General features: G+C 35.2%; 1 protein-coding gene across 20 annotated transcripts in view; it reads left to right on the top strand.

The window, feature by feature from the left end:
• MYCBP2 (MYC binding protein 2) overlaps positions 1-21,635 on the top strand; it is a 200,832-nt gene that overhangs the window by 166,080 nt on the left and 13,117 nt on the right. For 18 of the 20 annotated variants that reach the window (XM_040584251.1, XM_040584258.1, XM_040584248.1 and 15 more), the window contains 16 exons: positions 76-320; positions 1,015-1,182; positions 2,856-3,013; positions 3,447-3,646; positions 4,863-5,012; positions 7,383-7,543; positions 8,163-8,319; positions 8,973-9,197; positions 9,815-9,880; positions 12,152-12,391; positions 12,527-12,625; positions 13,414-13,494; positions 14,746-15,012; positions 17,074-17,357; positions 17,669-17,765; positions 20,739-20,858. In XM_040584251.1, the coding sequence (XP_040440185.1) occupies positions 76-320; positions 1,015-1,182; positions 2,856-3,013; positions 3,447-3,646; positions 4,863-5,012; positions 7,383-7,543; positions 8,163-8,319; positions 8,973-9,197; positions 9,815-9,880; positions 12,152-12,391; positions 12,527-12,625; positions 13,414-13,494; positions 14,746-15,012; positions 17,074-17,357; positions 17,669-17,765; positions 20,739-20,858 (2,718 nt within the window). The remainder of the gene's footprint in view (positions 1-75; positions 321-1,014; positions 1,183-2,855; positions 3,014-3,446; positions 3,647-4,862; positions 5,013-7,382; positions 7,544-8,162; positions 8,320-8,972; positions 9,198-9,814; positions 9,881-12,151; positions 12,392-12,526; positions 12,626-13,413; positions 13,495-14,745; positions 15,013-17,073; positions 17,358-17,668; positions 17,766-20,738; positions 20,859-21,635) is intronic. The other 2 variants (XM_040584263.1, XM_040584244.1) reach the window with 1 other exon arrangement.

Here is a 21,635-nt window from a genome sequence, read left to right as displayed (position 1 = left end):
GCAACTTTATTATAACTGACATTGTCAGCTTTTCCTGTGATGAAGTATAAACATACTGGTTTTAAATTTCTCTAGATTAAACAATCTAGGAGAAAACCAATGCAAGTTAAGACTCCTCGTGCCTTGCCAACTATGGAAGCTCATCAAGTGATTAAAGCCAATGCACTGTATTTACTGTCACTGAGTAGTGCTGCTGAGCCCAGTATCCTCTGCTACCACCCTGCAAAAGCATTCCAATCTCAACTTCCCAGTCTCAAAGAAGGAATTTCTGAAGACTTTCCCATTAAAATGCCATGTCTCTATCTACAGACTTTAGCAAGGTAATTAAAGGAAGTTTATGAATATTGATTTCAACACTCATATATATTTATGGAGTTGGATAAATATTTGTGTAGAAACACAAATGTAGAACATCCATAGAAAAATACATATTTTCCTAGTTCTTAATTATTTTTTTGTTCTTTTACATTTCAATGATCTTGCTCAATTTCTTAGATTGTATTTGCTCCAAGAGTCAAATATACCCTGAGTAGCTTTTGGATGCTAAATATTTTTTAACGACAGCTTAGTTTCTGTCCAAAAAATCTAGAATTTCCTGAAGAATTTAACTTAATATGTTAGTAGCAGACATATGTGCTACTTCCCTCTCTTCACAGTTAAAAATACTAGGAAGGAAACCAGAAGATTTGTGTTTACTTGGTATTGCTATGTAGATTTCACTGTAGTGTCTCATGTTTATGAAGGATAGACATTTGGACCTAAATACATAATGGAAATACCTAGTGAAAATACTGAAAGATAGCAAAGGGTGATCCCCTCTCCCTGTTGGTTGAAAATGCCATTATATTTTCCACTAACACTTGTAAGTCACAACCAGCATAAATGCATTAGGTGAGGGGTAAATGAATAGCATTGGCTGGCTAAATAGATTGGCAAACGACTTTTGTGTGTGTGTGTGTGTGTTTCAGGAATTTGTAATTCTTAATCCTAATTTTAAAATCTATTTTGATGTAGGCATCATCATGAAAATTTTGTTGGGTACCAGGATGACAACCTTTTCCAGGATGAGATGAGATACCTGCGCTCAACTTCAGTACCTGCACCGTACATCTCAGTTACTCCTGATGCAAGTCCTAATGTCTTTGAAGAGCCAGAGAGTAACATGAAATCTATGCCCCCAAGGTACTTCCTTGTAATTCTAGGTACTACATACAAATAGTAAAGCATTAGCATAACACCAATTAAGGGGGGGGAAAAAAAGAAAAAAAAAAAAGAGGAAAACATTGCCGTAGTTAAGTAACTAAAGGATCAGATCAGCCCAGATCAGTCTCTGGAATGTTAGCAAAAAAGCCAAAAACATATGAAGCTGTAGTTAGAAAAGGATCTTCAGTGAATCATAGCATATCAGGTATATTTTCAACCACTAGCAATGCAAGTTTGCAAATTGGATTTGAAACTTTTACCTGTAATGCAAACCAGTTGCTTCCCTCTAGAAAGATCTTGGTTTTACAACAGAAATATGAAAAAATGTTCTTCAGTAATTGATAATGACTCTTAGTATACCTCAGGGAAATTTTTATTTCCCCATAGAGACAAATACAATTTCTCAAGAATCTCCAGAACTGAAGAAAGGGTCCAAGGACCAATCAACCAGCTGTTGCAAACTCCTTGAAAATGTAGCAGGTCTTTTTCCCCTGTATTTCTATTCTTTAACGCCTCTGACTATAGCGCAGATTAGTGGCCTTTTTGAAAGGCAGTGCCTATTATTCTCCTTTCAGGATTTCATTCTGAAGGGAAGTTTGAACAGGAGGGAATTTCATTGCCTTACATTTTTCAAAGCAAGTGTTGCTGCTTCTTTCTGTGGAAAGTTAGAATGTCACTGAATGACAGCTTAATGCTATCTAAGACCAAGAGTGCTAGATGGTTTCTGTCAAGTTAAGCCAGTTTCTTACCTTATTAAGTTTACTGTGATCTAATTCAGGCAATAACAGAATTTTTTGTTTAGCCAGGGAAAAAAAAGGCTTTTACTGTTACTTAATAATAGTCCAGAATCAACTTAGATGCTTGGTATTTTGAGATGTTAAACAGTGATTCCTCATATTACAATGAGGATGTAATGAAGAGAAAACTTGCTTTTAGTCTGTATTTATTTCAATCTGTTATATTTTATACTGACAGCAAAAACAGCTCATTGCAATACTGCAATCTACAATGTAGTCTTTTCAGAAATAGAACTTTTGTAACAAAACTCCTTAGGAGTGCATCGTATTGCTATATTCCTTTATTAAAACTGTGGACACCATGGTCTCCTGAGGCCTATAGGGACAGCATAAACTGGGAATTCTTCTGCAGACTGTAAGAAGTCCACTGAAGGTAAGGGGTAAAACATGTCAGAGGCGTAGCCATAGCAATTGAAAATTGGCTTTAAAGCTAATGATACTAGAAACTTTTACTTCATGTAAAGTTCTAAATTTCAGTTTGCTTGCAATTAAAAGTTCACTCCATAGGTGTTTTCACGAGCATTCTCAGGGAAAATTTGGTCTGAAACTTCAATTCAGGCACAATCTGAACGTTTGTAGTCTCTAAAAAAATACCTAAATTCTTGGAACTTGCCATGTACACCATTACACTTGTTTATAAAGCACTTGCATGCTTTTTCACCATGTGTAATTCTAAAACATGTTCCTTCTTTTTCAGCCTTTAAACAGTTATTAGTTACATAAGACAAAGTTTCATGCAGTAGCAGCATTTTCATTATTATGAAACGCATGTGTCTTTATTTAATATTTATGTATAATTCAAGTATATTCTATATATTCATTAATGAGTCTGTAACTTCACTGTTTTCTTTGTAGTTTGGAAACCAGTCCAATAACAGATACAGATCTTGCAAAGCGTACAGTCTTTCAAAGGTCATATTCAGTTGTTGCATCAGAATATGACAAACAGCACTCGATTTTGCCAGCCCGTGTAAAGGCAATCCCTAGGAGACGAGTCAACAGTGGAGATGCAGGTAAGAGCACAGACATGAGAAGCAGTGGAAAAAGTATTCAAAGATATATGGCACTGGGTTTGCAGTTCTTGGAAACTGTAGACAAATATAATTATGTATAAATAGATGTAATGGCTTTCATTTCTGGTTTTTAATAAACATTAGCTGTTTCTTAATCTGCACAGGGTTAGTCTAAGAACAGCTCAGGAATTACTGAGGTTCTGAAATTTGTGATGCATCTTTTGTGCTTGATTTCAAAGTTAAAGTGGTATTTTCTTTCTCGGTTGAACCATCATTTTTCCATAGTGCTTTTTTTAAATGCATTTTTCGTATAGAAGAAATGAAAAAAAATATTAATTCTAAAATGGCTCCATTGCTTTTTGTTTTTACTGTGGCTATAAAATTAAAATGCACAAATAACCTGATGTATGCATATTTTTATGCTTTTGAATAGAAGTGGGGTCCTCCCTCCTGAGACATCCATCTCCTGAACTTTCTCGGTTAATCTCCGCCCACAGCTCTCTTTCCAAAGGAGAGAGAAATTTCCAGTGGCCAGTATTGGCATTTGTAATCCAGCATCATGATCTGGAAGGACTTGAAATAGCAATGAAACAAGCCTTACGGAAATCTGCTTGCCGAGTCTTTGCCATGGAGGTATTAATGTACTAATAGATCTTGTATGATTAAAATAAGACATTTTTAAATTCTATCTTAATTTTTCTTTCAGAATTTTTAAATATTATTTTACAAAAAAGTAACGTGCAGGAAACCTATATTAAAAGTTCAGTTACCTGTATTATTAACTCTAAAAGTTATGAATACAGAAGTATTGTTTGTAAACCTTCCTCAATAGTATATCTGTTGTGTAGAAAATCTCTGACAAAAGAATATTATTAAGGCTGCAAAAATCAACTATAAAAAGACTGCTTTCTCCTCATTTGCCCAGCATCTTCCAGGTCTTATTTGCCATTCCTTTTTCAAATCTGGGACTGAGTATTCTTCCTTTAGAATTGTTTTGGTGCTGGTAATAGCTAGATATTTCACAACTTCCTTCTGAGATGGATGAATGCTACCCCTGTTATGTAGATAATGAATGAGCGACCAAAAGATCCATTAAAGATCAGTTGCTTCAATAAAAGCTGCAAGAGACAGCCTCATTGAGGGCTTTTTTTGTTGTTGTTTTGTATTTATTTTAGCTAAGCTTTAATAATGTTTCTTCTGAACTTGTATACAGCATGGGTATTTTCCAAATATTTTTAATGTGTGAAAATATAGATGGATTTTCTCAGATGAAGTAAAAACCACACCTCTACTGTTAAGCAACTGTCAAATTTCCAAACATCAACGTGAAAAGTGTTGCAGCTTTTAGAAGAATTTAAGAATATTATAGTTTTAAAAAAATTTTTTTTCCCCATTATGTTGACTTTTTGGAAGTGGCTTAATTGTTTTGATTAATTCAATGGCAGAGACCAAACAAGGAAACCACATCTCAGCCTACAGAGTTCTAAATTAGGAAGGATCTTTACTTGTTTAACCGATTTAAATAGTAAGGAGTGCTGCCACCTTATCCTGTAATAATCTCTGAATATACTTCAGAACTTTGCTTTTTCATCCTAAAAGCTTTTTTCAAAGAACTTATTTTGGTGTACGGTGTTTGTGAATTACTTTGCTATACCCTGTGTAATATAGTTGTCATTTTAATAAACTGTTGCAGCTACAGAACAATGTGTCTTACTTGAAGGCCTTTGCATTATTGTTTGTCTGTCCAAAAGCATCAGTGCACCTCCTTAAATACATGGTTTAAGGAATGGTTTTACTGCAGGTTTGATTAAGTTTGATATAGTAACTCCATGCGTGTGTGTTATTTTAGGCTTTCAACTGGCTGCTTTGTAACGTCATTCAAACAACTTCTCTTCACGATATTTTGTGGCATTTTGTGGCTTCCCTGACCCCTGCACCTGTAGAGCCTGAAGAAGAGGAGGATGAAGAAAATAAATCAAATAAAGAAAATGCAGAACAGGTAAGTAAGGTTCCGTGTTCCCTTCATAAATGCAGTATCTCTGGTGATTTTGTAGTCAATTTAGAAATATTTTTATTGTATGTAAAAAACAAAACAGAACAAAAATAAACAGACCCTTAATCCTCTCAGTAAAAACAGTATCTTAATGATGGAATAAAAATTCTTAGTCTTAAATTGTATTTGATCTCCTTTGGTAGTCATAGATAAATTATTTTTTCTTCTCAAATCACCAGATTTTGTGTGCTGATGCATTATTTTTGTGAGTATTCAGAGGAAGGAAGGAGAAAAAAAAAGCATAAGCACATTGCTAATCTAGTAATAAAAAAAATGTACTGTTTGCTTTTTATTCTTCCTTTGCCCCCCAATAAGAAGAAAGAAAAGAGAAAATATTTTTTAGAGAAGCTTTGTTGTTTGGTCTGCTGTGTCTTTCAGTGCTTTAAGAAAAGTCTGTAGATAATTCTGAAAATCTGTAGTTAATTTAAGTAATTCTAAGTATAGAGAGAAGTATATATTAAAACAAATTATATGTACACTAAATGTAGTTAATTTAGTGATTTAAAAAAAAATTACAGTTCTGAAAATGTAGCATGTAAAATGGTATAGTTTAACAGCACTCTTCCAAAAGGTAGGCAGTAGCTCTCTGCATTATATTGTGAATATTGTTTCTGTGCACGGCTCCAACTTTCTGCCTTCTAATAGTAACTGCACATCAAAAGCACTGCTAGAGTGAGGGAAATGTGTTCTTGCTGGTCAGCCTACAGAATAAGAACCTTTACTATATAAAAGAATAAACAAATATTGTCTTAGCTGTAGTTTGGATAATTAATAATTGAAAGTTAAATGACATTAGAAGGGAATGTTAAAATATGCCATTTCTGCTCTGGTGGGAATGCTGCTTCTCCTTGATACAACGAAGAAGGGGGACTTAAAAAATTCTCCTTGATCACTTGGGTAGGATGAATAATTTAATGGCATACAGAAACTGGCAACAGTTTTCAGCTAATTGTTAAATATTGTTCAGGTGATGTATATTCAAATCACATCTTCCTTTAGTAGTCTGATCACATGATAAAAAATACCCATGTAAATCTATGTACCTAATGTAATAAATCCAAGGCAGTTCGGTGCTTTTCCACAAATGGGATTCACTTCCTTATGTGAAATATTTTTACTTATTCTTTTAACATACAGGGAGAGGGTGAGAAAGCCCAGGGATGAATTCTGTAAAAATAGGAGATGGAGATCTAAAACCGTAAATGATTTAACACATAAAATGTAGGTTCAAGGTCAATGTCCTTCCTAAAGCAAAACAAAATGCCAGAATTACCAAGCTCCAGAGGAGGCAGGGGGAGCAAGATGTTATAAGGTGAATGCTTAGGCTTTGAACTTTTTCTGAATAATTGGTTTTATTTAGTGTAGAATTCAATCTCATGCTTCTTACTTGGTACGCTGAGCACACTTTACCACATTAGGCCCTCCAGGAAAACAGAGAGAAATGTCTGGTTTGATGGTTCTTGGCTAGGTAAGCATGTGCCTAAAATTTATTTCAAGTAATACCATAGCATTTCTAGGCATTCAAGCAGTTGAGATGTGTGGGAAATGTACTTGCAAGAATATACATAGACAATTTAATGGGTTTAAAATAGTAAGTTTTAATCTGGATTTGGATGTCAGTAGGTTGGGGGCATGCAGCTGGGTTCCATGATTCAAGCAGTATCAGATTCTCTTTTAAGAAAGAAGCAAAGAGTCTGTATCCTTCATAAATGAGTCTTTCTCTGCCTTCTGACATAGGGTATCATGATCAGAACCTCCTTCTCTTTCTCTGCTACTCCTCCCCATAACAAACCTTGCTGGCCCCCACCCTCTTTGGCCCTCTGCTGCTGTCTTCAAACCCACTGCCCAGTGGAACGTGGCTCCCAATGCACAGCCATTCCGATACTAGCGCACCATTACTAAGAATCATCATTTTCACAGCTCTAATGAAATAAAGCAGCTGATAACCCTAGCTTAATTAGCAAGTTTGTTATGCCTGGTTTTTGCTGCTCATAAAAGTTGTTATTAACAGCTAGAATATGTCATTTTTCCTAGTTTGTTTCTTTGATTTCAAATTATTGCAATGTTATCTTTTGCCTATGTAAATCATGAGAAACATGTGGTAGTATACAGTATACTTCCCAAATTCCTTGTTTAGTGTTCATGTATAACTTGTTACTGTAAAAATTCTCTGGAAGTAACTGCTTTGAAGTTCACATTCATTATAGGGTTGTTGTAGTTATTCTTAAACCAAATATCATTAATGATTTTGTTTCTATTTATTTTTTTTTTTCTCTGAAAGTCTGTTAACAACATACAAATTGCTTTGCATCTTAGGAAAAAGACACAAGAGTGTGCGAACATCCTCTGTCAGATATAGTGATTGCTGGTGAAGCAGCTCACCCATTACCCCACACTTTTCATCGCCTTCTCCAGACAATCTCTGATCTCATGATGTCTCTTCCCAGTGGTAGTGCATTACAGCAAATGGCCTTAAGGTAAGCACAAATTAAGACAATTCTTAAAAGGCTGGAAATGTTGTAACATTATACATGAAAAGATTTTGCAATGTAGATAGGAAGTCTGAAATGACTTTATGTGCCCATGTGAAAAGGAACGTATCTATCCTTATGCATAGGAAAGATACATGTAAAAGATGTATTTATGTGTTTCTACATATAAATAACAGTATAAAAGACTTTATAGAGAAAAATATATTTGCTTGTAAATTCTGTACTATATCCACTATGGAAAAAAACCATATCATCAAATAATACGGTGGTATCTGTGTGTGTATGTGCATGGTAGCATGATACCTTTTACTTAGAAATCCATCATCTGAATAGTGTCCTTAAACGGTTTGAAATTTTTCCTGTGTATCTGTCTCAAATATACAATTTGAATAACAATGATACTACTCACTGTTAAAATTCTAAGAAAAGTTTATTCTTGCCTTCCTCAAAATGATGCATAGAAACACTTAAGATCCTGCAATAATTTGAAGTTAAAGTTTTATAGAAAATACTTTGAGAAGCAAAAATGTAATTAAGTTTCACTGGTAGGTTATGTCTTTTAAACAATATTCAAAATTTCGAAGTCCACTAAATGTGTTTTCAGGTGCTGGAGTCTCAAATTCAAACAATCTGATCACCAGTTCCTGCACCAGAGCAATGTTTTTCATCATATCAACAATATTTTGTCTAAATCTGATGATGGAGATAGTGAAGAGAGTTTTAGTATCAGCGTTCAGTCTGGTTTTGAAGTGATGAATCAGGCAAGTATTACATTTCTCTCTCAGAAGCAGAGATTGATTGTGAACAGCCTGTACTTTCTACGATCATTCTGTTTGAATTAAAACATTTTTTATTGCAGTATCGTATTTCCTTTAATATATCTCAGTTTGGGATCTTGTTGCGGATATTCAGGTTCTCATATTTAACTTTAATGGTACAAGTATTGAGCCTTAGCTCATCTATCCTAAATTTTGGAGCAGTGCCTGTAAGTGCCTCTTTGCAAGTAAAGTGTTTGGGGGTCTCTTGTAGTTCATTCAGTTAATTCACTTCCTTTATTGAGTTAGTCCATTTTTTAAATGCTTTATACTCGAGTTATTACTTGCTTATATCTTTTTTTTATTTCTGTTATTCTGAGGATTAGAAATTAATACTCCTGATGAATATCTTTAAAGTGGTTTCTTCCATTTATTAATAAATTTAGGCATTTCCTAATATATTCAGCTGTTAGCTAGTATATATTTCCTTTGGTTTAAAGAGCTAAATAATTTGAACCAATAAATGACAAATTTCTTCTTTAATTCAGAGTGCAGATTCCTCAGAACAAAAAAGCCTGTATGGTTTAAAAAAATGTAAATAATGCCTGTATTTGGGGTTATTTTCAGATATTATTAAATATTCTCATTTGTTTTCACAGGAACTGTGTATAGTGGTTTGTCTAAAAGACCTAACCAGCATTGTTGACATTAAAACATCAAGCCGACCGGCTATGATTGGTAGTTTAACAGACGGATCTACAGAAACGTTCTGGGAGTCAGGAGATGAAGATAAAAACAAAACTAAAAACATCACAATTAACTGTGTAAAAGGAATCAATGCACGCTACGTGTGTGTTCACGTAGACAATTCCAGAGATCTTGGGGTAAGAGGAAAGCGAAATTAAATGTCTCTCATTGAAGCTGCATATCAAAGTTGTATGTATTTATCAGTCAAGAACACGGTTTTCTTTGTCCAGTTCAGTTTGTAGTTCTAATTCTGAAGCTCACATTTCAAAGTAAAGTTTCTGATTCTTGTGGTTTTGAAAGCAGTAGCTGATGTGATCAGACCAATCCAATTAAATGTGCAGTTTGCATGAACTAACATGTTCAATTTCAGATGCATTTTGAAGCATTTGATTATTTCCTAAGTTACTTTTCCGACTCATGATTTCTGTCGAAGCATTCAAGTAAGGAGTTTTTGTAAAATCCAGACTATCTTCTAGACTTACTGCATTCAGGTTTATTCTGTACAGTAATATTAGAAATATATCTTTATTTCAACTCCAACTTTTAATACAAGGAGCAATTTTTTTCTTTTTTTTTTTTTTTTTGAGAGCTGTGCTTTGGAATCCTTTGTCCTTGGTTTTGATCACTTTTTAATTATTTTTTTTAATGAAACAAATTGCCACTCTTTTATGTACATTCTCTCTTAACAGAGAAGAAATAGTCAGAATGGTCCTCAGTTGAAGTTTTTTGTTCTTACTTTGCTTGTCTTTTGCAGAATAAAGTGACTTCAATGACCTTCCTAACTGGCAAGGCGGTAGAAGATCTCTGCAGAATAAAGCAGGTAAACATTTTAACAGCTGACATTGAAAAACTGGTGTCATTTTGCCTGCGTAGAGCAGAGATTTTCTAAGCAAATAGTTTCAATTTATTATAGTAGATAAATTATTTTACAAACATCAGGTATCATAATATTATTGGAAAATACTGTATTATTAATGACAGAATTCAGTTACATAAACTGAATATTGATCAAGCTTTTATTCTTTTACTGAAACAGAACAGGGTAATATGAGATGTTCCTTAGATTATTATTTTTTTTGGTTTTTAATTGCTGAAGCTGAAAGTGTAAGTGTCCATGTAGGAAGTTTCCAAAAAAGAGTGTTTAGGTTGTGTTTTATAAGGTCCAACAAGCTGATTGATTTCTTTTACAGTACTTACATCTGAATATACCTGAAATAATTGCATTAATTAGTATTACACATTGTTACATATTCCGATGCCTGTCTTCTTGGTGTTGCACCTTTACCTGCTTCATGGAATCATTTTTCATTAAAGAAATGCAGCTTAAGAGTTAGCAGAAGTAGAACACCATGAGAAAGGAGAAAATAAATCATTTACCCTTAAGACAAGTTTTTCTAGTTACATGGTCTAATATACGTTTATAGCATGCATTTTACCCTGCTATTTTAGTTCTCAGCTTCAGGTGGCTGAAGACTTCTGTCCAGAGACTCGATTTCAGAATGGTATTCAGTCTTTATATTTCTGTTGCGAAGCCAAATGATAGACACGTGTGTTTTGTACAGAGAATAATGTTTTTTATTTTGACATTGGTGTGACCCAACAAAGATATTTAAGGTTTCAAGCAGGCAGTTACCATTTTGGGCTCAAAACTTTATTTGGATTATTGACAATCAGTGATAAAATTCTTCAAGAAGAAGCATTGTCTTACTGCAAAGAGATGGCTTGCTTTTCTCTACCTGTTATCCTCAGAGAGCATTTACAGCAAAGATACAGCTCCAAAAGTTGTTACAAACCTGAAGAAAAAAAACTTTGGTACAGTGGGCTCATACTAAATGGTGAAGTGTGAGCGTGTGTATGTATGTAGAGAGATATAAAGTGTGTGTGTGTATATTCCTCTGTGAGTCTATATATGTAGATACAAAATATAGATGGAAGCACACGCACCCCTCTTGGATAATTCTTTTTTTGTGAGAAGACTGACTTGGTATGCCTGGCTGTCCAGCTAAATAAAAGAATGCTACAGCACAGCTCAGGTGCTGGACTTGCTATCATTGACACAGCTTGTTAGCTTGGTGCCTGGCCTTGTTTGTGTCTGCTGAAACAGTGCCCTGGCATTTCTTCAGGGATGGTTCAGTCCCAGGAGACAGGCAGGACTTGATTCAGCTTTGCTCCCTCTGCTGAACAGTCCTCTGACACTTCATCAACAGCTTTTCATCTTCAAACACACATACTACACCCTAACTCATGCATACCCTGTCTCATGGTATTAAAAAAAAAAAGTCAGTCTTGTCTGCTGCAGCACAGTTCAATGCAGACACTGAGAATTAGCATAGAAATGGGAAAGAACAAATATTAGCTTGGTTATAATTGAGCCTATGGATATTGAGAGAGGGCTGGCTTGGCTCAGGGCCAAGTGCAGTTTAGGCTGCTTGGGCTGCTCGGAGCTGTGATGTGAGGCACTGCACCCTAGCGGGTTTTGGCTTCCAGTAGTGACATCACAGTTTAAATCTTATAACATTATTCACATTCTTTAAAAAAAAAATATTTGTTTTAAAATCATTTGATACAGTTCATCTGTCTTTTTTACAACTGCTAGTCTTATCAAGAGATGCAGGACTTATCAAACATTGACTTACACACAGTTACAATTTCTTTGACAGGTGTTTATGTGCATAGGGATGAAATAACTACTGATAATTGTGTGTTATATTTTCAGTTAATTTTCAGGCTGCTTTTTTTTGTTGTTTGTTAAAAGTAGTGAGCAAATATTAGTTCAAAGTGTTTTTTTGAATATGTGAACTGTTGCTTAGAGGATGAAAGGGATAGATAAGCCACTATTTCTAATAGGCTTTAAAGACCAAAAATAAATATCTATATTTAATTCTTTTTAAGTTTGAGAATTTTTTAAATCAGAATTAATGATGTTGAATGTTTTTATAATTAAACATCTTAGTCTTACTGCTCAGGATGAAAATTTCATAGCAAACACTGTTTTGGTTCCAGCAGTATATGACAGGTTTGGTTTAGAAGTAGGTGACTTTTTGTTTGATGTAATAATGTCAGCTCCTCTCTTTATATTCCTGTTTAATAGGTAGACTTGGATTCAAGACATATTGGCTGGGTAACCAGTGAACTTCCTGGGGGTGACAATCACATCATCAAAATTGAATTGAAGGGTCCAGAGAACACACTAAGAGTTCGACAAGTGAAAATTCTTGGATGGAAAGACGGTGAAAGCATTAAGATAGCAGGCCAGATTTCTGCAAGTGTAGCTCAACAAAGAAACTGTGAATCTGAGACGCTGCGAGTGTTCCGACTTATTACATCCCAGGTGGGATTTTAATGTGTTATACAGTGAAAGTTACTATAAGTTGTAGACTTTTGGTGCTTCATCTTTTAACGTGAAATGTCACATCTGCACAAATTTATCTCTGAGATAAGATAATTGTCACTTTCTTCCTTCCAGGTATTTGGAAAACTCATCTCTGGAGATGCTGAGCCAACCCCAGAACAAGAAGAAAAAGCGCTGTTGTCTTCCCCAGAAGGAGAAGAAAAAGTACACAATGTATTTATTTGTATTCTATCAATAATACTTTGCTGAAAAAATGATCCAGGATGATTTTCAATATTTATCCTGTGTCTTATGATATGTAATCTTCAGATCAAAACAGAAGTAAAATGTCGCAATTGTTATTTTTAAAATAATATCATTAAGAAACTACACTAGTATCCTTTTACCTAGTATACTGTCCTGTTTTCTAGCAAGGATTTGTTCAAGTTTTCCTGAAAAGGTCACTGTATCTGGACTGTCATGTTTAATAGCCAAAATAGGACTGTCCTCAATGAAAGTAATTTCATTTTTCAGGTGACATATATAGTTCTGCTCTACCCAGTACCTAAGGGCAATAAGTTTCGTGACTGAATTATGCATTTATAGAAGTGTATTTTTCTCACACCTGCTGTGTGGTAACTCAATTGTATGTTCCCTGTTTCTTCTACTGTGAAATATATAAACTGAATAGTATATTCCATGCACTGCTTTACAAAGACTTAAATCAGTCATTGCATTAAGCTATGAAAAGATGCTAAATCTCAGACTCAGATAATTGTACTTTGTTTTGCTTATGTTATTTTGTTTCATGCTCAAATTGCCTCTTATAAAGAGAAAGTAAATCCAGCTAAGAGGCATTAACCATAGTTAAATTGATCTTGCCTATATATCTTATTTCTCTGTAACAAAAAGCTACAAACTTCTAAAACAAAGTTCATTGATATATTCCATGTTAATTGCTACAGTAATTAGGAAATGTAATTGAAAGTCTTGACCTAATATTTAATATGCTTTTTACGAAGGCAACATCAGATGCAGACCTGAAGGAGCACATGGTAGGGATCATATTCAGCCGGAGCAAACTGACAAATTTGCAGAAGCAGGTTTGTTCATTCTGAAATGCTTTGAGGAATAAATACTTGTGTGTTGTAATAAATATGCTCATTTTCAGTGACTATAGAACTTTTTATTTGACGCTTGCAGTTCTTCTGTTGTTCTGTATAATCAAATTTTGGCTTACATTTTAAATATTGTGTGTGTGTGTGATACAAAAAATCTGCTGAAACTGACACTGAAAAGATTCACTTTGATAGGATAAAAACCTCTATCCTATTACACTCAATTTAAAACTTTTAGAATTGAGTTCTAAATGGTACTTATTCGTGTTTGATGGTAATAATAGCGTAATAGTAGAGCCTCTCAAGTTTCTAGGAGAGGTTCAGCGACAGAGTTTAGTTTGCACAGTTTTTCCCCATTTGTGTTATCAAAAAATATTTAGGTTCAACAAAATTTAATCCTAAAAAGGTAATCGGTGCATAGATTCAATAATTATTTTTTCCTGCAGTCAATGAATGTTTGGGTTTGTGGTTTTCTTCCTTATCTTTGTTTTTCTTAGCATAAAGCAGTAGAGTATATTTTTACTTTTTGTTTTGAATACTTATTTTTTAAAAAAATAGACCAATTAAAGCATCTTTTATATTATCTTTATTACAACTATCATGAGACAAACATTGCTGTAAAGATTTTCATCTTTACAAGATGAATACAAGAACTATTAGATAAGTTCTGAAGTTTGTTAGATTAATAAATCATGCAGGATCTACTCTTTTGTCACCCATCTCAGCAAACTTTAAAATCTCCTAAAAATGCTTTTTAACATGCTATCGGTAAGACAAAAACATGATTCTAAAAATTTTTAAGCTTTCTGAATGGTAAACTAAACAAGAGACTAAGTATGTTAATAAGTCCTTTTGTGGGTGTTGAGTAAATGTATTTCTTTGGGGGGTTATTTTGTGTGTGTTTTTTTAGACCTGCATTCTACATAAAAAGCAAATTAAAAGGCAGGAACTACAGTAAAAAAAAGATTTATTCCAATGAAATTTTCCAGAATGGAGATAAACAAATCCAGTATTAAATCTAAATCTTCATTCTAAAGAATTTTATCTGATCTTTACTCTTAGATTTAAATCTAAGTTTTATTCTTCATTTGAATTTATGTTGAAAAGTAAGTCAAGCACAGGCCAAATTTCACAGGCTTTCCTTTTTAGTCATAGTTGTGAAGGTACATAAACCACAGTCGTCTTCATTTTAAAAGTTTTGAAGAGTTGTTATGTATTTGTATTCTTTCTGGATAGGTGTGTGCTCATATAGTCCAGGCCATACGAATGGAAGCAACCCGTGTGCGTGAAGAATGGGAGCATGCTATCTCTAGCAAAGAGAACGCCAACTCGCAGCCGAACGATGAAGATGCTTCTTCTGATGCTTATTGCTTTGAGCTGCTCTCAATGGTTCTGGCGCTGAGCGGTTCCAATGTAGGCCGGCAGTACCTGGCTCAGCAGCTGACTCTGCTGCAGGATCTCTTCTCATTACTACATACTGCTTCGCCCAGAGTGCAGAGACAGGTGAGTGCTAACTAGTTACTACTCCTCTATCTTGGTATTCCTAGAAAAAAGTCTTTAGAATCCTATAATTGTGTGCATGATAATAGAATACGTATTTTAACTTACTTTTTTGTGAAATGTAATTTCATGTGTTCTCTTCAAAACTGTTTTCTCAATCTTACTCAGATCATCCCTATATTCCACCTAGGGAATAACTGTAAATAAAGCAACTCATTTTGTTATTGCAATCATGAGGAGGGGCAAATAGAAATATACAAACATTTGAAAACAAACTACAGAACCTCTTTCTGGAATTGAAGTGTTAGGTTTGGGGTTTTTTTTTTCCCCAGCTTTTGAGTTGCAAAATTAGAACAAACTCACTTTTGAATGTTTGTAATGTTTTGTCTCCAGGAGGTAGAACAGGTGTAGGAACCCAAAATTGCTTAATTAACGCTTAAGTCATCATGACCTAAATCAGCAAACCGTTCTGAAATGCCTTTGAGTAATACCATTCTTCACCTTTCTTATCCTTAATTTCCCATTTCTCAAATGTATGAAGTTTGAAAGCTGGTTTATTTATTAAAATAAGAATTTTGTATAAAAAGCAGTTAAGTTCTCACGTGTGGAAGGAAGCCAGTGAGGTGACTGCTGCTTATTTTTTTAGTAAGAACTCATGCCACCTTACTGTGGGGAAGGGGGTTGGGAGCTACAGGTACCCCCATTTATATGTGCTGTATATGCTCCAAATGTTGGTAAATATTTGTATAATTTCAGGAGGCTGTAGTTAATTCTTGCCCTTTTAGTATCATATTTGACCTCAAGGCATAATGACAGCTAGAATTATGGGATGAGTAATGACTGTCTTGCAAAAACATTGTAACAGATGAAGCAGAGGTTTCTCTGGTTGAGATAAGACATTGAATGAGTAGGGCATGGTTGAAATATCTGTCAAATAGGATCTATAAAATCCAGTGTTGTTTGGGGTATATATATTCTGCATATATAATGCCTGTATAAGGAAGATGAGAGGTTTTTAAATTAGCGGTGTCTGTTACTGATCTGATGAGTCCTTAGCATGTTTGTCATATACTCCAGGCTAAAAGTAGTGTGGAACTAGACAGTTCCTTTCTACTTTTGGTATCCTCAGGTAGAGCTTTAATACCTCTTTTTCTGAACTTGAATGTTGTCTGTCTGAGTATATGTGTAGTTATATGCACATAATATAACATAAACATAGATATAAAAGATTCAATTTTGTACGGTTAATGTGCTAGCTTGTTGTTGCTGGCTGGTATGCCTTCTCTAGGTGGATTTTTAGTTCCTGTTTCAGAATTTTTAATGTCTCATACTCACTACTCTTCCTTTTTCCAGTTTTCTAAACTGTTACAACATTACATCTCAACTTGCCTGGAGGCAGACAATGCCCCGCATAGTAGTATCGATATATTGCAGATACACAAAATACTGCTTTTTTTTCTTAAATATAAACGTTTTTTCAAAAGAACATTGAAGGCTTAAGAAACCAGATATGAAATGTTAACTCCTTAAGCTTTCAAACATCCTGATTTGGACCAAACTTTGCATGACAGAGCCAATTTCAACCCCAGTTCCACCAAGTGTTGAGGTTGAAGCATGTAATTTCAAGTACTTTATTTTCAAAAGTCTGAAGTGTCTCTAACAGTTCTACCATAGAGTTTCTGGCATCTAAAGATTATATGCAAAGTGGGTAACATGTCTGTAACATGCAACGTGCAACCAAATCAGAGTTGTACAAACATCTCTATCGCTATTATTGTAAGTCCAGTACTAAGTATATTTTTGTTATGATATGAAGGCTACATATTGTTCGAGTGAGATTGGTTCTGGACCCTTCAGCCTTGTCTCACTGGGTATATTAATAAACACTTCAAAACAAGACAGAAACCTTTACAGAATTTCTTCTAGGTGTGACTCAAGTACAGAAAGTAGATTCAGTCCTTCTTACTGAAACAACTTGTGAAGAAGAAGAAAGACTTTATTTGATTTTGCTTGAAAACTCCAGCTGTCTTGGTAAGAATTGTGATGTTCTCATTTTTTCTCCAGGTAACATCATTACTAAGACGTGTTTTGCCCGAGGTAACCCCTAGTCGTCTGGCTAGTATCATAGGAGTGAAGTCTCTTCCACCAGCGGATATAAGTGATATCATTCACTCAACAGAAAAAGGAGATTGGAATAAACTAGGTATCTTAGACATGTTTTTGGGATGCATTGCCAAAGCTCTCACTGTACAGCTAAAAGCCAAAGGAACTACTATAACAGGGACGGCTGGCACTACTGCAGGCAAAGGAGTTACTACAGTCACACTTCCAATGATCTTCAATTCCAGGTTTGTTTAAAACTACCTATATATTCTCAAGCTAAAAGCACAAAATAATTACAGTCTTTGAAGTTAGCGTGTTGTCTCTTACAATCTTTGTTTATGAATTGAAAAAATTGTGTAACATTTACAGTATGAGTCATGTTATTAGTGAGTTTGATTTAAAAAAAAAATAAAAGTAAATAAAATAAAATAAAATAAACCCACAACCTACCATATGCTGAATATGTGCAGTGTTTCTTTGTGCTGGATTTTGACAAATAGTGATTTCTCTCAATTACTTGATTTTTATTTCATGTGTTACCGTATGTCCTTGGCAGCTATATTCGGCGAGGTGAAAGCCACTGGTGGATGAAGGGTTCAACACCTACACAGATTTCAGAGATCATTATTAAACTCATTAAAGACATGGCAGCAGTAAGTTTCTATCCTTTATATGTGTGGAGGGTATTCAAATATTTCTGATAATGAAGAGTACATTTTTTCATTACTTTCTATTACAGTTAGTATTGGGTTGAGCTGTTAAATGTGAGTTGGTCTCAAGAACAAAAAGATAAGAGTCTTCTGGGTAGAGTCTAGGCCTAGGAGCCGGAGGAGCTGAGTTCTGATTCCACTAAACAGAAATCCAGTTTTGAAATGAGCTTTTAAATAAGTCGCTTGTACCAGAAATTTAAGTAGTAAACAATAATTGTGTGCCATTTTCTACATTATTAACATGGAGGCCTAATTTTTTAAAGTCTTGAGCACTCAGAACTCCACTTGAAAAGTAAAAAGTATCTGTGGAGTAAGATAATAGTGTTGTAGGTAGATCTTATATGTGGAGTTTCTGGTTAAGACTGCATGTTAAGACTGACTTCTTTCAGTTTTGCTGAAATCTACATTTATAGTTGCTTATTACTTATTACATCTGGGCTGGAATTTTCCATAGTTGTATCTGCTTCAGGCAAGCTTTTTGGCAGAAGAATTTGATGAAAAGTTATTCAGGTATTTCCCAGAAACAATATTGGCAAAAAATAAATAGGGTTTGTATATCTTTAGGGGAGAGGAGTTCGGCTGGGAGGTTTCTGTTTGTTTTCCTTAATTCTGTACCTATTTCAGCAAGATGCTCTAAATGACATGGATTTTCCTCTGTGATTACTCTTTGAAAGCTGTTTCAGTATATTCAGCTTTGGAGTCCTATTTTCTAAACCATTCACTACACTTAGATTAAGGAGATCCATTCTCAAAGTTGCTGAAGCTGGATGGGAATTCTATGCACAAGATTTCAGAATCTCACAATTATCTTTAGCTAAGAGTTACAATTAAAGTATGTCTTGTCCTTCAGCAGTACTGGTCCATGCATAAAATGATCACTTTGTCTTTGCTTCCATTGTTCCACTGACAAGAGGGAAAGGTCTGTGATTCCACATGATGGATTTTTGGTTTTGCTTACTTTATCAACATTTTAGGAAATTGCATATAAATACTAGGACCAAAAAAAATAGCAGTTGGAAAGACAAGTACTCACAAGATAGCAAATGCCAGAATGATTAACATGGTGCCCCCTGTTACGTATATATGTTTTCCTCGGGTACCCCACTTCTTTCAGTGTATAAGATGCAACATATATTGGGAATGAATTGGAGAGGTGGGGGGTAATTTGTTCAAGAATTTTTTTTTTTAACCGTTGTTGCCAGTATCATTTGTAGCCATTATTGGTAGGTATGCTTTGAGTAAGTGGGAAAACATTAGGGAAATAGTGGATTTTCTTCTGCAGCATTTTTAAATAGTACTGGTCAAGCCTTTTGAAGCAACTCGGTGGTCCTTGTTTTATGAGATTGTGGCTCCCATGATGATGGGAAAGCCTGTCCCTAAATGGACAGCTGATTAAAACTAAGCTGATCAGAGACCTTTGCCTGGAATAAAGAGATTAGTAGAAATAGAAAATGGCTGGCTGACTGGAATCAGATGTTTATATTTTCGTCTAAGCAGCAACTCTACCCATTCAAGACCTTTGCCCATAAAACTTGCATTTGCTAATATCTGGTTCTCCAAAATCATTGCAGAAATCAGTAAGAAAGTTCTTAAAGCTCTGGCGTTAGATATGTCAACTTGCATGTACGTCCGAGTATGCTAGGCTCCATCTCCCACATACCTGATAGTTTTCCACTAGTGCTGGCTGTTGGGCACACTGGTGGGGTCTTGAATTCTCTTGTTTAAACCATTCTACTTGGAATGAATGTATAACTATTTATTACCAAAAAAAATAAAGGGATCAGGTCGGTCAGATAAAGTGTAGTCCTCTCAAATGTGGACATAAATCCCTCTTTCAGTAGATACTGAATTGCTTACTTAAACTGTGGCAGCTCCTAAAGGCATGATTGGGACTGATTTTACTCTAATGTATTCAGTAGGCAAACAGTAAGGACCCCCCTCTCTTGTATAAGGAAGAGACCTGAACTTTTTCCCTTTCATTCGAGATCACGGAGACTGGACTGAGGCCATTCAAGAGAGGAGTATTAGTGTTTCTTGAATACATTTTGTAAGAAGCTTCTGTGCTTTAGGCATGCTCAAAACCTGTTCGGGGGTTGAGCCCTGTTACCCAAAAGAGGATGGAGGAACAGAGGGGTCCTGGTTTAAAAACCTTTCTTTGAGGCTTTTTAGAGCTGCTAATTATCAGCAGGGTGACATCAGTCATACTAGCCACTTCCTAAGAGTTACAGATGTGATTCACTTTTTCAACATTTGCGGTATGTAGGTACCTGCATCCCGGTTAGTCACTATACCTTCTTTTTTAGAGTCCAGTGAGTCTCAATTATTTCTGTCACCTTTAGCAGCAAGTTTAGAAATCTGGAGATTACATTAAGGACTTAAGAATTCAGCAGTCTCTGAGTCAGGAATTTAGGGTATGAGTCAGTGCCACAGGCTCAGAATCATTGAGGTTGGTTTGGAAAGTAAGATATGGTGCTGATGTTTCGTTCAAATACAGAAACTGTGGAGAGTATTCAGGAAGGCCAAGCTAGAGGCGAGTGAAGCTGATTTCTCTAGGAATCCACTGTAATCTTTGTGTTGTTCGTAGTCGCTTATTTGTGCTCCAGCTTCTTTCTCAGAGTCGGGCGGAGGGAGCTTTAGGAATATGTTCTTTCATTCTTCAAATCATATTCCTTCCACCTATTCCAAGTTAGTTATTCCAGTAGCTGCTTAGAGACTACCTCAGTCAGTCACCTGAGTATTTTATCTTTTACCAGATCTGTCTGATTTAAAAACACTGGATTTCTCAAAGTCTTCCCTGACTTCCTCTTTTTCTATTCTAACTTGAGATCCTAACGTGATACAGCTTGTAGCAGCTCAAATTACAGTTTTAGTTGTTCTTAATAAAAGCTGTAATAAATTGAGTTTCCTCTTTAACAGGGTCATCTGTCGGAAGCTTGGTCCCGTGTGACGAAGAATGCTATTGCTGAAACCATCATAGCTCTGACCAAAATGGAAGAAGAATACAGATCACCAGTGCGGTGCATTGCAACAACCAGAGTAAGAACGTTACTAAACTTAACATTAGTTCTTTGTAAATGTGCAGTAGGAGCCCATCCAAGAGCCTTCCTATATTTTAGAAGAAACATCCTTGTACAGGTTGCTTCAGGAAACAATGCCTACAGTACGCAGTTTATATTCTCCAAATCTAGCTGTGTGCCTAATGGAGAGGTATCCTAACTAAGGCAATCGCTGTCCTATTAAAAGTCTTGGATCTCTGTGTCACAGCAGCTTGAATTTTCTTCTTTGTGGCAGAAATACACCAGGAAAAGCTGAATTGTGATTAAATATGCATCTTGGGCACCTCCCAAATAATGAAGAATACATGTTAGGCTTATACATGCTGAATTGTGATTAAATATGCATCTTGGGCACCTCCCAAATAATGAAGAATACATGTTAGGCTTATACATTTGGGGTTTTATCCTTCAGGTAATTCTGCTTTGTTTGTGATACTTGCCTTTTACTAAATCTATGAAATCATCTGTGTGGAAAATGGCACAATATGTATCAGCTGTCTTTTTCCAGCTGTCTACACGATTAAGTGGTTTGACTTCTAGGTCATCAGCTGCCACATCTCAAGGCTATTATGAAAACACTCGGTAACAAGCATTCTGTAGAACAATTAAGCTAAGCTTCACTTGTGGTTTAGTCTCAAAATGAAAAGTCATTTGCTGAACCCTTCATTATTTACCTGGGGTGTTTTTTTTATCTTGTCTTTACTTCTTCCATGAATCTTTTATAGAAACTGGAACTAACTCAACCTTAATATATTGC

The sequence above is a fragment of the Falco naumanni genome, chromosome 2 (genome assembly GCF_017639655.2).
Source record: "Falco naumanni isolate bFalNau1 chromosome 2, bFalNau1.pat, whole genome shotgun sequence".
Lineage (NCBI taxonomy): Eukaryota > Metazoa > Chordata > Aves > Falconiformes > Falconidae > Falco > Falco naumanni.
Note: the sequence above shows the minus strand (reverse complement) of the source record. Positions and strands in the feature narration are given on the sequence as shown.